The 14411-nt window shown below is 41.4% G+C and overlaps 1 protein-coding gene across 7 annotated transcripts in view; it reads left to right on the top strand.

Moving 5' to 3' along the window:
- TNC (tenascin C) overlaps nucleotides 1-14411 on the top strand; it is a 91864-nt gene that overhangs the window by 13585 nt on the left and 63868 nt on the right. For all 7 annotated transcript variants that reach the window (XM_082402177.1, XM_082402174.1, XM_082402178.1 and 4 more), the window contains exon 2: nucleotides 12594-13187. In XM_082402177.1, coding sequence (XP_082258303.1) covers nucleotides 12731-13187 — 457 coding nt within the window. In that variant the 5' untranslated portion in view covers nucleotides 12594-12730. The remainder of the gene's footprint in view (nucleotides 1-12593; nucleotides 13188-14411) is intronic.

Raw genomic sequence — 14411 nt, 5'->3', positions numbered from 1 at the left:
ACTTGTCATCCCAAACCAATCCAACCTCTTAACCAATACTTGAGTGACCTCTACAATATTATTGTCTATTTTTAAAAATATGTTCAGTGTTGTAGAGCTTCCTGATAGGGGAGGACAAGAAGGAAAAGGAGAGAGGAGGAGAATATATACTAACATCTGGGTAGCACTTATTATTAATATGCCAGGCATTTATAACTCCTTATCACATTCACCGTCTCCAACAAATATGGAAAGATCTCTATTTTACAGTTTAAAGAAGCCATAGTTCAGAAAACTTGCAAGACTTTGTCCAAGGCTCCCAGCAGGTAAACAGGATTTGATTTCAGGCCTTCCTGACTCTAAGGGCTATCTCTTCTCTCTCCCATCACAGTGCCCCTTCTCTGGTCTTGGGTGGCTGATAACAGCTTCACAAAGGCCACCATGTCATACGGCCTTTTTCAGAAAATCTCTTTTTTTAGGGTTGAATTATGAATCCATCTATAACCTGTCCTTCTTAGATAAATCTCTTTAATTTTTTAATCTTGGTTCAAAAGTTCAAGAATCCATGTTCCAATACTTGTGAAAGAGTCAACTAGATTTCTTAAAATTCTGGATGAAGGCCGAAACAGAGGAGGTCATTGTTTCACTGGGAAATGAATTCAAATCTATTTCTGAAACAATTTTCCAGAATTTTACAGGAACCTATATTGTTGCCACTTGGTCAGGCCCACTTTTTTATTTTCTTTTCCATCTAGGCAAAGAAACAGAAGAGAGAAAGCAAGTGCTCTGCAGAATTTTTATCTCAAAAATTGAAACCAGACCACACCAGGGCAGTTTGTGGTCTGAAGGTATCAGTGGATCTAGTCATATTTCATCTGAGCTTTTCTTAGGTATACTAAACCACAAATATGAACCTCATTACTGTGTCTGGGTGGAAATATTTTATGGATTAAGATTTGTGAGCTTAATTTGGTTGGTAATGAAACGTATGTTTGAGGGATGGGAGGGAGGAAACCATGAAGCACTACCGATGTTTAAGCCAAACACTGAAGAAAGAAACATTCGGTACCGTGCGGGGAGCGGGGGTGTTCTTAATATCGGCCACGTGACTTGGGTCTAAAATGAAATCCAAAATTAAGTTCAGCAGAAATAGTGCTGAATCAGCAATGGACCACATGTCACTAGAACGAAAGAGACTCTAGAACTGAAGCCATAAACAACTGCTTATGTTACAGGAGAATCCGAGGCCCCAAAAGTGGATGTGACTTGCCACAGTGGTTGGCAGAACTGTGGCCCACGGCTCATCTTAGAGCTCTTCAATCTATGGCATGTTGTACTACATGGCCCCGTGAGAGCCCCAAATCTCCAGGAGCTTAAAAATAAGTAATGAACATTCAGAATACAAAAGGAGAAAGAGAGTGACCTAAATTTAACAAACAAAAAACACTACAATGAAATTGGAAGGATTCCTGACTAACAACCCAGGATGCTTCCCTTGCACTGAAACCAGAGTTTTACACTGACTATCTCACAGGCCTGGTGAAGTCCACCTCCTGCCAAAGGTCCAGCTGAGTATACTTCAGTCAGACACAAAGCTTGTCTCAAAGCAGACAGTACTGGGCTCTCAGGAACTCTTGGGGTGTTGACTAGAATCTCATAGGAAGGAGTAAGTTCTGTCTTGGCCATTTTTGTAACCCCTGTGCTTATGGCATCTGGGACATAGTACAAACTCACTGAAGAGCTGAATAAGCAAAAATGAACTAATTCCAGGAGTGGGGTAATGATGAATTCCTTGATACACCTTGCCTTAGAAGAGATCACAGGAGAGCTAATTATATTAAGGCCATCATGAAAATAAGAGTATTTGTTCATTCATTAATTCCATGAATATGAGCACCAGCTATATGTAAATTCAAATAAAAAAATATATTTAGCTTTATTTTATTCAAATATAAATATATTGTGCACTTACTATGATCAGGTTAGAGTGCTTGGTATTGGGTATTAAGCGATGAATGACTCAGATATGGTTCCTGCCCTCGTGGAGCTTACAGTCTACATACAGTCTAACTGTGTGAAGATGAACTGCTTACAGTTTAACGTAAATACAAGATAGAATTTGCTTATTGCTCTCAAAGAGGAAAATATACATACCTGATAAAACCACCCCAAATCATTTTTAGAATGACATGTGATGAAAATAATATTAGATCAATACTCAGAGAATTCAGAAGAGGGACAAAGTTACCTGAGAAAACTTCTAATATATTATTTTTTTTGAACTGTATGTTGAAGGACAGAGAGATTTGCCTGCTCAGATGGCAAAGGGGCTTTTTGAGGAGACTTCACGGCATCTGGAATCCTTCCTCAATGATAACTGAGCTTTGACAGCTTCTCCAAGGTGTCTGTCAGCATGCTTCATCTCTATAGCACTCACAGGATATCTGGCTCCTTAAGGCCCTAATTCCAGGGTACTGATAGTATTCCCTCTTGAGCCAACTGTTTGGAAGTTATATAGACAGAGCTTGGGTCTGGTCTTGAATCATAACTCCCTTCCTTGGCCCTCCAGCACAAAAGGCTTTATAAGGTGGTGACTCAGAACACTTACTTTGGACTCCAATAGACCTGCGTTCAAATCCTAACTCCACTAATTAATGGATATCTGAACTTGCACAAGCCACTTAATTATCCCATGCCTCGGTTTCCTCATCTGCAAAATAATAAAGACACCATCTCATATCACTTTGTAAGAATTTAAAATTGGAGATTTAAAATGCTTAGCACAGGCTCTGGCAATTAAGCACTAAATGAATGATAGGTAATGATGTCTTCATTACTTTCATTATCCTTGTTATTATTTCAATCTTTTCCTGATCTTCCAAGGCCTCTTCGATCAATATTTGGGGATCCTAAGCGCTTCCTCCTCCAGGAAGCTCTCCGTGAACTTCCAAGCTCAGAGTGACACTTCTCTCAATTCCTTCATTCAGACTAGCACTGCTACTGAACCTTGCTTGTGTATGTTCTAGTTTCTGAGATTTCTGGAAGCAGAGAATAGGTCCTTACTCTGCCTAGTTTTCCCAACATGCAGTACATAGTAAGTAAACAGCAGGTAGCTCTTGAAAGAACCTTAACATTTGTACGCCTGCTATTGGCTTAGAGTGTGCAGGGACACTTAAGTATACCACAAATATTCAATCCACAATACATGGATTTAAAGTCAATTCTATTTTGTGACCTTTACGGGGGAAACTGTAAGCTTTTCGATAATAAAGAACATGCTTATCCCCTTCATTTTTGTATCGCTCATGCTTAACTCAGGGCTTGGCATATGCTAGGTATTTAATAAATACGTACTGAAAAGATGCATAGTCGGATGGATGGATGGATGGATGGATGGATGGGTGGTAATTGAAGAAACCCTATAGCACAAAGAAATCTGGACATCTCTTAACACAGATGCTCTCCAAGATCCCATTGCTGATATTTCTTTCTAGGGACCATGACAATGACCACAGACTAAGAATTACTAGAAACCTTTCATACGCACTTATTGTTGAAGGCCTCGCAGTGGTTTCAGGGAAGAGATAAACCTTAATCAAATTCACTGACAAAAAACGTAGGATATCTGGGTTTTAATATTTGCTTTACCACTAATTAGCCGGTGACCCTCTCTGGGTGTTTCAGTTCAGATATTCTCTTTCATGTCATGTACTACTTTTACTCAATTCAGTGTGGCTGCCTGAAGCGATATATTCGTAATAACTCTCAGGTGGGGGCATGGAAGCATGTAGGCATCAATTAGCAATGTCTGCCATGTACACTGGAAGGATGTGTGTGGGTGCCACAGGCTTGCCACCCCTGGACTCGATCTTCTACAGTTGATTCTAAGACTGCTCAAGTCTGATGTTGATTCTGTAATCCGATATCTGTCTGTGTCTATCCAAAGTACTGAAAAACTGAGCCAAACATTTCCCGTCAGAAGCAATGTCTTGAAAAACTAAACCACAGGCAGACTGTTCTGGAGAAAGACCTGGCTGAGCAGCGTGGACAACCATCCCAGTAGCAGCAGCGCCTCTTGGCCAGGGGACTGACCTGCCAGAAAAGAGCTCCACCCTGGGCTCACAGGCTTGCTTTTCTTGCTACTGAATGAGAATATGTAGGCTAGGAGGAAAACCAGGACTATAGACACAGCCTCCTCTTCTCCTAAGGATTTCAGAGTGTCTCTGTCACTTGACAAACTGAAACACTAAGAATTTTACACTTCTATGGAAAAAGCAACAGTGGGCAGAAGGGGGCTTCCCAAAATTCTCTTAGGAATCCCTCATCCTTCAGAGACTAGCCTTCCACGAACTGCCTTCTTCAAACAAAAGACACAAATCATCACACAATAACAATACACCAGTTACTAAGACCTCCCTCCCTCCTGTTAGGCACTGTCCTAAATATTTCCATGTGTTATCTCATTTGATCTCATTTTTTTCTCACTTGCAGTTGAAAGAACTTTATTGTGGGGTTTTTATGAGTGTTGCCATTTTACAGACAAGAAAGCTGAGGCTCAGAGAGGCAATGTTACACATCTAAGGTCAAAGCTTCTAGATGGAGCTATATGAAGTTGCCCCTATCCAACCATATTTGACCTATGAAAATGGCAACTCCATACGATTCAAACTAATAGCAAGTGGCAGGACCAGAATCCATAGTATTTGGCTGATTCTAGAGCAGATATTCACAAACATTGCACAGACTCTCCTTGGAGATTTGTCAGTTTTAGCATCTATCATTCTTCCCTATAAGTATTTGTTTACCTGTCTGTTTCCTTTACTGGACTATGAACTGATTGAGAACAGGAACTTACCATCATTGGTCTCTGAAACACCTCACTACCCCTTGATCTATCCCATAGCCTGGTCTTTTTTTTTATATATATAAATTTATTTATTTAATTTGGTTTTGAGGCTGCGTTGGGTCTTCGTTGCTGCGCGCAGGCTTTCTCTAGTTGCGGCGAGTGGGGGCTACTCTTCGTTGCGGTGCATGGACTTCTCATTGCGGTGGCTTCTCCTGTTGCGGAGCACAGGCTCTAGGCGTGCGGGCTTCAGTAGTTGCAGCACGCAGGCTCAGTAGTTGTGGCTCACGGGCTCTAGAGCACACGCTCAGTAGTTGTGGTGCACAGGCTTAGATGCTCCACGGCATGTGGGATCTTCCCGGACCAGGGCTCGAACCCATGTCCCCTGCATTGGCAGGCGGATTCTCAACCACTGCACCACCAGGGAAGCCCCCATAGCCTGGTCTTAACACTCATTCAACTCATCTCTGTTGAATGCAAGAATGAATGATTTTAAAAATGACTTAATTCCCAGGACTCTGAAATGACTGCTGGCTCTACAAGTATCTGAACTGGGTGCCAGCTACGCCACCGTACTACCTAAATGGATAAGTGCTTCTCAGTGCTGCAATTCCAACAACCAGGGCTAGGAGGGGCTTTGCTTAGGCAGGCAGTGTTTGCTCAATGCTTTTAAGACACAGGTGGTGCTGGACTTAATCAAGAGTAAGGCTCAGATATCCTCGGAAAAAATCCACACTTCAGGCTGTTTCTTGGCTCCTCTCTCTTCCTGACACATTCCAACAAGGAATTTATGGATGTTGGGAAGGACAAGGGGTGAGGAATTCTAGAACCTTTAAGAACGTCCATGTAAGTAACTCCATGCTTAACTGACTGTGCACAATAAAATTCTCTTGCCTGCAGGAAGAAAAATTTAATGTGGTCTGTCTCAGGTGTTGCCAAAATGATGTGGAAAGAAATTCATCTGCATTTCTAAACAGTAGGAATCTTCCTTGGCCCCCCGAGCCAAGGCTGTTTGACGTAAATGCCTAAGTCAACAAGATAAATATATTCCGTGAGTTACTAAAAGTGAAGTCATAAGTATTCTGAAATATGATTCTAGCCAGTTGGAAATTTTATCTTAATCTAAAAATGAAACTTTATTCTCCAGCTGTGAACCGGGAAACATTCAAAGATTGTTGATTCCTTCATCTCAGCAATGGTCTTTGTCCTGTGGTGAAGTGCCTAAAAATAACCGTCAGTTTGTTTATTCCATGCTGCTTCCAAAAGGTTAGCTATCAAACAGCTCTACTGGAAGAAAAAAAAAAAAAAAGGAAGATTTGATAATAAGCCAAGAGGCACCTCAGAGTATACAATTGTAAACCAAAAAGCTCTTGGGACACGGCTGCCATGACACTGACTTGACCGAGGTTTCCCCATCTATTAAATGAATGTTACTTCACAGTAATGTTCTGAATAAAAATCTATAATGCCCAAATCTGGAGATATCATCCTACACTGGCCACAGCTAATATCAAAGGAACTGAAACAAGAACTAATTTTTATCTTTCATCAGTGATGAAGACCTAACATTATTTAAATTTTTATTTCATATTGGAGTATAGTTGATTAACAATGTTGTGTTAGTTTCAGGTGTACAGCAAAGTGATTCAGTTAAATATATACATGTGTCTATTCTTTTTCAAATTCTTTTCCCTTTTAGGTTGTTACATAATATTGAGCAGAGTTCCCTGTGCTGTACAGTAGGTCCTTGTTGGAAGTCCTAACATTTTAACACCTCCCCCCATCAAAAAAAGAAAAACAAAAAAGGCTTCAAGACCATTGCTTTATCTTTTTCTTTCTTCCTTTTTTTATAAAGGGCAGGCAACATAAGTTTGCCAGGTATTTGCAGACCAAGGGACTAAATACAGAAACCTATGTTTTCCCTAATCTTCTCCACAGATGACACTGAGCGATTAGGCACGTAGCCTTAGAAAGACACAGCAATGCTTACTGGGCTCAGCACCAGCCCTTCACATTGACCATTCATGCTCTCCTCACTGGCTGTACCAACTCCACATGCTCTCTCCTTTCCGCTCCCCTACACACCTTATACACCCCAGTAGAACCAGGACATCAGTATTCCGTACGTGTTACCCCACTTTTGCCTACATCAGGCAGCTGCAGAGGGAAGCTGCTGTTATTACTGTCTCCTTCCTCATTCTCCTCCTCACCCACACATTCCTTGCCTTTTCTCATGCTATTCCCTCTTTCTAGACGCCTAATCTAGAAGGGTAGGCGGGTAAGGTGCAAATTCAATCCACCTACTCAGTTGTAACGAACCACTTTTTAGAATCCCACCCATCCTTCAGGCTCATCTCAGGTGCCACCTCTTTCAAGGTGTCTTTCTTCAGCCCCTCAAAAGAATGTAGCCACCCTCCACTTTGAACCTTAAAAGACCTAGGTTAGCCAATCTCTTTTGTTACCTATTACATCATTGTCATAGCCATGATGTAATTCCCTAATTCTCCCATGCCTTCTGGATGCAAACTTTCCTTTCTAATCTACTCTCTATTTGACCAGTGTGGTTATTATTGTTTCTATTATCATTAGCTACCATGTTAAGTACCTACTATGTGCCAGGCACTGTGCTGGTAGCTTAAGATACATCTCATTTTATCCCATCTTCTCATAGCTTTATAAAATAAGCATATATATATAGCCATACAGGAGATGAAGCAAGTGATACTCAGAGGGGGAAGTGAATGGCCACAGGTAGCAGCTACCAAGTGGAAGAGCTGGATTCTAACACAGGTCTATTTCTCTGCAAAGACCAGGCTCTTCCTCCCATACCTAGCCACTTCATCAATAGAACTGTTCAGACTACTGAAGAAAATGGACTGAGTCCCCCTCAAAAAGTCTGCAGCAAAGTAGCACCGAGTCAACAGAAGCAGGAGAGCCATGAGTTAATTTCGACAAACCTACCAGCTCCCAAGAGAAAGGTGAGGCAGGGCAGAACAAGATGCTAGGTGTAGCCAGAGTGGCTCCTGGGCAACCTATCTTCGGTTTTATTTGAGAAGAATCTCATGGAGAACTTGGGGTTCTAAGGTATGCAGAGAGAAAAAGAAAAAGCATTTCATATCCCAAGTGTAGGATGGGGGAAAGGATGAGGACCTGGGGCAAGCTCCATGTCCCTTCATATCTGAGGAGGCCAACAGCCATAAAGACCACTCCTTGCTTGTACCTGGATATGTTTGAACATGTAAGGTATGGAAATTACACTGCACATAAATATTTGCTTATGTTAACTAAAAAGGTGTCATCTTCTCTAGTCTCCTGGCACCTGCAGGTGAGGTACTCACCAATTTTAATTAGATAGGAGACTTAACAATATCCTACCTTTCTTTTTTAGACTCCCTCTGACCTCTCTGAGCCTCAGTTTCCTCATTTGTACCATGCGCTTAACATCACCAAGCAGACTTCTAAACGTGCACTGCTAAATAGAATTTCCTGCAATGATGGAAATGTTATTTATCCACACTGTCTGAATTATAGCCACTAGCCACGTTGCTATTAAGCACTTGAAATGTGAACAGTACAATTGAGGATGGAATTTTTAATTGTATTTAATTTTAATAACCACTTGTCGCTAGTGGCTACCATATTGAATAACGCAGCTCTGGACCAAAGAATTCAAAGTTTTCTTCCTCTTCTTAAACCTTCTCTCTCATGAAGAAATCTTTAAGGTAGTTTTTTTGTTTGTTTGTTTTTTTCTCCAGATTAATTATTCTTGAGAAGTTAACATGAATGAAGGCACCTAAAGAGTCACAAACACAATCACAGAGTTAATTTGGCTCTAAAAATTTCTTTTGATAAAAATAGAAAGTAGAGTCTGATCCACATGTGTATTTTTCTGCACTTAGCATATATGCCAAGGCAGGTTACAGAGCAAGGCAACATGCATGGCTTGGATATAGCCACTTTGTCCCGGATGTGTGACCCCAACAATCTATGTATTGAGCCAATACAAAGGCTGTGTCTCTTCCTGCTGCCCTCCTTTCATCTTTGCAAACATTGTCAAACAGATCCTTTAATCTCTTCATAAAAGATAGAAGATAGATAACTAGGTAGATAGAGTGTAGATAGATAGATAGATAGATAAATAGATAGATAGATACAGGTATAGATGTAGACAGGGATATGGACATAGGTATAGGTAGAGATGTAGATAAAGATAAAGATGTAGATACAGATGTAGATGCAGAGATAGAGATAGAGATAAATATAGAGATATCTCCCAGGACATATTTGCCTGGGGGCTCTGAGACAGAGATTCCTTCACTTCACTGCAGAACTCACCCTTGCTTAGAAAAACAGAACCGCATATGCCAAGGTAGGAGTTTCAAGAGTTGGAGGGAAGAAAATCCTGGAAAAAATACTAATTGAAGTCCATATTTTTAAAACAAAAGCTCCCCTTTATTGAGCTCTTGCTGCTGCCAAAGACTGTACCATTCCCACCACACACATTATCTCATGCACTTTCCACAGTAGTCCTACGAGGACACTCGTAGCATGTTTCATTGATGAAATGACTCTGGCCTGTGGTATAGATAGTTTGCCCAAGGGAGAGGAAGTGGTTGAACAATGACTCAAGACAGTTTGTCTACAAACCTGTGCTCTTCAACACTCTTCTATTTACATTCCAGAGCCTTGGAGCTTGCCATATTCTCAAAGAAGCCCTTTCTATAGGATAATTCCAATTAGAAACATATTTCTTCTGTTGTGCTGAAATTTGCCTTCTTGTAACCAACCCTCCTCTCCACCCCTAACGTACACACATTTTGATGCTTGTTTTGTCCTTTGAGGCCAGAAGGGACAAGCCAGCTCCTGCTTTCCCAGGATCTATACATAGGAATCCTGTTCTTCTCAATCTTGGCTTTCTCAGCTACAGAATAAACATGTACAGGTCCACACTCCTTCCCCCTACAAGACATTTTCCAGACCTTCCATTGCCTGATCACTTCCTGTAAAGATAAGAATCTGCTTGTGCTTTCTAAAGAATCTCTACAGAATAAGTTGCTCATTCTCCGATTTTAAAAGCCCTACTGTCCAAACATGATCCTTCATGTCTAACCTAAATATCACAAACTGTAATCTAAAGTAATTTTCCCTAGGTCTATCCTCAAAGGAGACATTAACAAGCCAGTTGTCTGCATGAGAATATTTTACATTCTTTTTTTTTTTTTTTTTTTTTTAATTTTACATTCTTAAAGGTTACTACTTGCTTTGTATGTTTGCTCCTCTGGTGTAAGTATTTCCAGTTCTAGTAAATTTATCTTCATAAGGTTTACCCCCTCACTCATCAGTGATTCTGCAGCTCCTCTTTGATCTAGATCCAAGTTGCTGTTGGGTTTAGTACTGGATTCAATGAAGAGGTCAAGCTTAAGCAAAAGGAGGCTATTGGCCTGGACTCATGCTAGGTTTTGTTCTTCAGAGCATAACAAAATAGCAGCTACTTTTTAATATGTGCCTATTATGGGCTTGACACTATGTTGGGTGTTTTCTGTGCAGATCTTTAATTCATAATTCCCTCTGGAAGGATTTTGACCCCATTGCAAAAGTGAGATCACGGTTTAGAGAGGATAAATATCAATAGCTTGCCCAAGTCACAGAGTTAGTGAGTGGCATTTGTACTCAGGTGTGTCTAATTCCAAAGTCTAGACATTTTCCACCACGCTGAAGGTATAATGGGTCTTTCCCAAAGTGCAAAAACATCCGCCTGCCCTCAGACCACCATGAGCCAATATGGAAAATACACAACCCTCAAGAATCACATTTCTTTCCTCCAAACAATGCAGCATTTGGCTGTGCCAGTGCAGATACAGAGTGAAAAATCCTCACTCAACCCATACTCTGGTCATTATTTCCCTAGATTTGTTGCCTTAAAGTCTCAACCGACAATTCTAACAGCCTTTTAGATGGAAATTTAAGTCATTTAACAACACACACAAAAGTGTTGGGTAAAAGTCCAAAAGCATTTCAAACTTGGCCCATGGCCCTTTCTCATAAAAAAAAAAAAAAAAAAGAAAGAGCTAAGAATTGATGGGAAGAGGGTGAGAAAGAAGGACTTTGTGGAAGGCAAAGAGAGTTAAAACAATTGCAGTAGATTACGCAATCAATAAATATTTGTCTGGTAAACAACTAAGATAGGCTATGGTAGTTTGAAAGAAGAGAACTTGCCAAGTTCTCCTCTTCATAATAATTTTCATTCAGTGGGCTTGCCTACATCACAGATCCACAAATTCTTATTAGGAAACTAATTTGAATGATAAAGCATACAGATGGCCACCTTCTCACTGTGTCCTCATACGGCCTTTCTGCTGTGCACAAACAGACACAGAGACAGAGTCAGAGAGAGATCTGGAGTCTCTTCCTCTTCTTATAAGGACACCAATACTATCATCAGATTAGGGCCCCACCCTCATGACCTTCATTTAACCTTGATTACCTCCCTAAGAGCCCTATCTCCAAATATAGTCACACTGAGGGTTAGGACTTCAAGTATGAATTTGGGGGGGAGGGGAAGGTATGATTCAGTGTACGACACTCAGTTAGAATAGAATAAGTACTTGTTGGGACTTCCCTGGTGGTGCAGTGGTTAAGAATCCGCCTGCCAATGCAGGGGACACAGGTTCGAGTCCTGGTCCGGGAAGATCCCACATGCCGCAGAGCAACTAAGCCTGTGCGCCACAACTACTGAGCCTGCACTCTAGAGCCCACAAGCCACAATTACTGAGCCCGCGTGCCTAGAGCCCATACTCCGCAACAGGAGACGCCACTGCAGTGAGAAGCCCGTGCACCACAAGGAAGAATAGCCCCCACTCGCCGCAACTAGAGAAAAGCCTGTGCGCAGCAACGAAGACCCAACGCAGCCAAAAATAATTAATTAATTAAAAAAAAAAAAGAATAAGTACTTGTTGATTGCAGAAGACATCAAGGGCTCATGGACATCTTTCTGAGTCATCTCTTGCCCTTGGTCATAGTTTGGATAACTGGTTCAGGAACATTCTGTCAGGCTGTTCTAAAAACTTGAACTTTTAAGGTTTTAGAAATAAATCGAAAAGAAGAGGAATTGAGGTTCACAGAGGTAGAATACTATTCCAACAGCCACATAACTAGTTAGATGTTCAGTTACAGTAAAAACTCAGTTTGCTTTCTAAAGTCTTTCATTTTCACTTCTGCCTCTCACAGCAGAGGAAAACCAGCAGATGGAGTTAATCTTAGATTGGAGGGTCAATAATAAGAGGGAAGAGTTACTGGACATCTATGGGACTACAGCCTTCATACCACTCAATGTGCTCAACCAGTAAATAGCAAAGGGCTTCATGACTATATGAATGATTTCTACTTACTGTTTTCACTTTCATCATTACTTTAACCTTGACATTATGATCTTCACTGTACAGAAGTGAAATAAGACAAATAAAAGTTATATAACTTACCCAAAGGCCCAGAACTAGAGCTGAGATCCAAACCCGCATCTGATCTGTCTTGTCCTTTCTGCTGTCTCCCTATATTTCCAAATATTGAATAGTGAGTGAAGTCATTCATTCAAGATTGCAAAATTCTTTTAGAGACCATTTTATATCCACACTGCAGTGCACATTGAAGGAATAAAAGGAGACCTTCAAACACAGGAAATATAAATCAAAATTCATTGGAATTGCAGATATCCAATAGATTCAATGAACAGTAGATACTAACAAGCTTATTGTTTTCCTTTGTTTACTTGTAGAAGAGAATTCTTTCAAGAAGATCAGGAACCACTGATTTGGATTCTACTCTCAGCTTCCAAATCCCCAGTTCTGCCTAAGAGTGAGATACCCTAGGACCATAGAACCCCGGGAACATTCAGCCAAACCCACCTCCACCATGGGGGTCGTGACTCGGCTGTTGGCAGGCATCTTCCTAGCTCTGCTTGCCCTTCCTGCCGAAGGTGGCGTCCTCAAGAAAGTCATCCGGCACAAGCGACAGAGTGGGCTGAATGTCACCCTGCCAGAGGAGAACCAGCCAGTGGTGTTTAATCATGTCTACAACATCAAGCTGCCTGTGGGGTCCCAGTGCTCGGTGGATCTGGAATCAGCCAGTGGCGAGAAAGAGTTGTTCCCACTGTCAGAGCCCAGGGAAAGCTTCCAGGAGCACACGGTAGATGGGGAAAACCAGATCGTCTTCACACACCGCATCAACATCCCCCGCCGGGCCTGCGGTTGTGCCGCCGCTCCTGATGTCAAGGAGCTTCTGAGCAGACTGGAGGAGCTGGAGAACCTGGTGTCTTCCCTGCGGGAGCAGTGCACCTTGGGAGCAGGCTGCTGTTTCCAGCCCGCCGAAGGTAGGAGCTGGTGACCGGCCCAGCCCCTCGCGGTACACGTGGGAGGAACGAGGGGCAGGCCAGGATCCATCAGTTGTTTTCCAGAGTGGGCTCCCTGGGGAACTAGCCCCACAAGGTGTTCATTCAAAAGAGATTTTATGGACAAATGATTGTGCAGAACGTAATCATCTCCGTTCTGCTCTTGGAGAGTCTTGGTAACAAATGTTTCTCAGAGGAATTTTCAGGCCTCTCAGAAGTCCTGCTTTGAAAAACCCTATTTTAGTTTAAGTACGAGTTTCTAAAACTTACTTGACGATGAAATCTACTCATTCTCTACCCTTAAAACCTATGAATTTATTTTGAAATCCCTAACCCAAAGATCATTCTCTGAAAAGTGGTGATGTAGCCCCATCACTTCGTTGTACAAATAGGGAAACTAAGGCCTAGAAGGAAGTTGGGATTCCTCAAGGTCCTGCCATAAGTGGCCAAGTTAGGACTTAAACTACAGTATTCCACACCCCAGTGTTCCTGCAAATTTACAATGCTGCCTACTGTGATGCAAAACCTGTGGGAAATAGAAAAAATGTTCCAGTTTAATGGCAGCAACGATGATGATCACAATATGAATTGAGCCCCTTTATGTACCAGGAATTGTAATTCACTACCTCATTTCATCCTCCCAACAACCCTCTGAGATAAGGTTTAATACCCCCTTTCTACAGATCTAAGAAATGAGACTCAAAAAAGTTAAACAACTGGCACAAGATGACTCAAAGAGTGATAAGAGATAGGAGCTTTGAAGGTGCCTGTGTGTCTCCACAACTCATGCTATCCCACTGATACCCTGTCTCCAGGTGCATCTTTTTTTTAAGGAATTGTGCCACTTTGGAATTTTGTCTTCATCTTCATTCCCTAAAGTTGATAGAGCTACAGGGGCTTCAACAGCTTCAAATCAGAGATGAAAATCTCTATTTCTGCTGCTCATAAAAAATACTAGAAATTATTCTGGCAGATTATTTCAAGAGTAGCCCTAATTGTTGTAAGTGGAGAGTACTATAGGACATCCTTTAGGTTTCCAAGGCAAAAGCAACAACAAAAAAGTTTTCTTTATGCACAAATTACTTTATCTTCCACTTCCGTCAACTCCCTGGCAAAACGCAGAGGCGAGTTACACAATAGGACTAATGCTAAAGAATGGGTTAAAAAAAAAAAGTGGTTAATGCAGTGCTGTCCGTTAGAACTGTA

Source organism: Balaenoptera borealis, assembly GCF_965194805.1.
Source record: "Balaenoptera borealis genome assembly, chromosome: 8".
NCBI lineage: Eukaryota > Metazoa > Chordata > Mammalia > Artiodactyla > Balaenopteridae > Balaenoptera > Balaenoptera borealis.
This window is presented reverse-complemented; position numbering and strand designations above follow the sequence as displayed.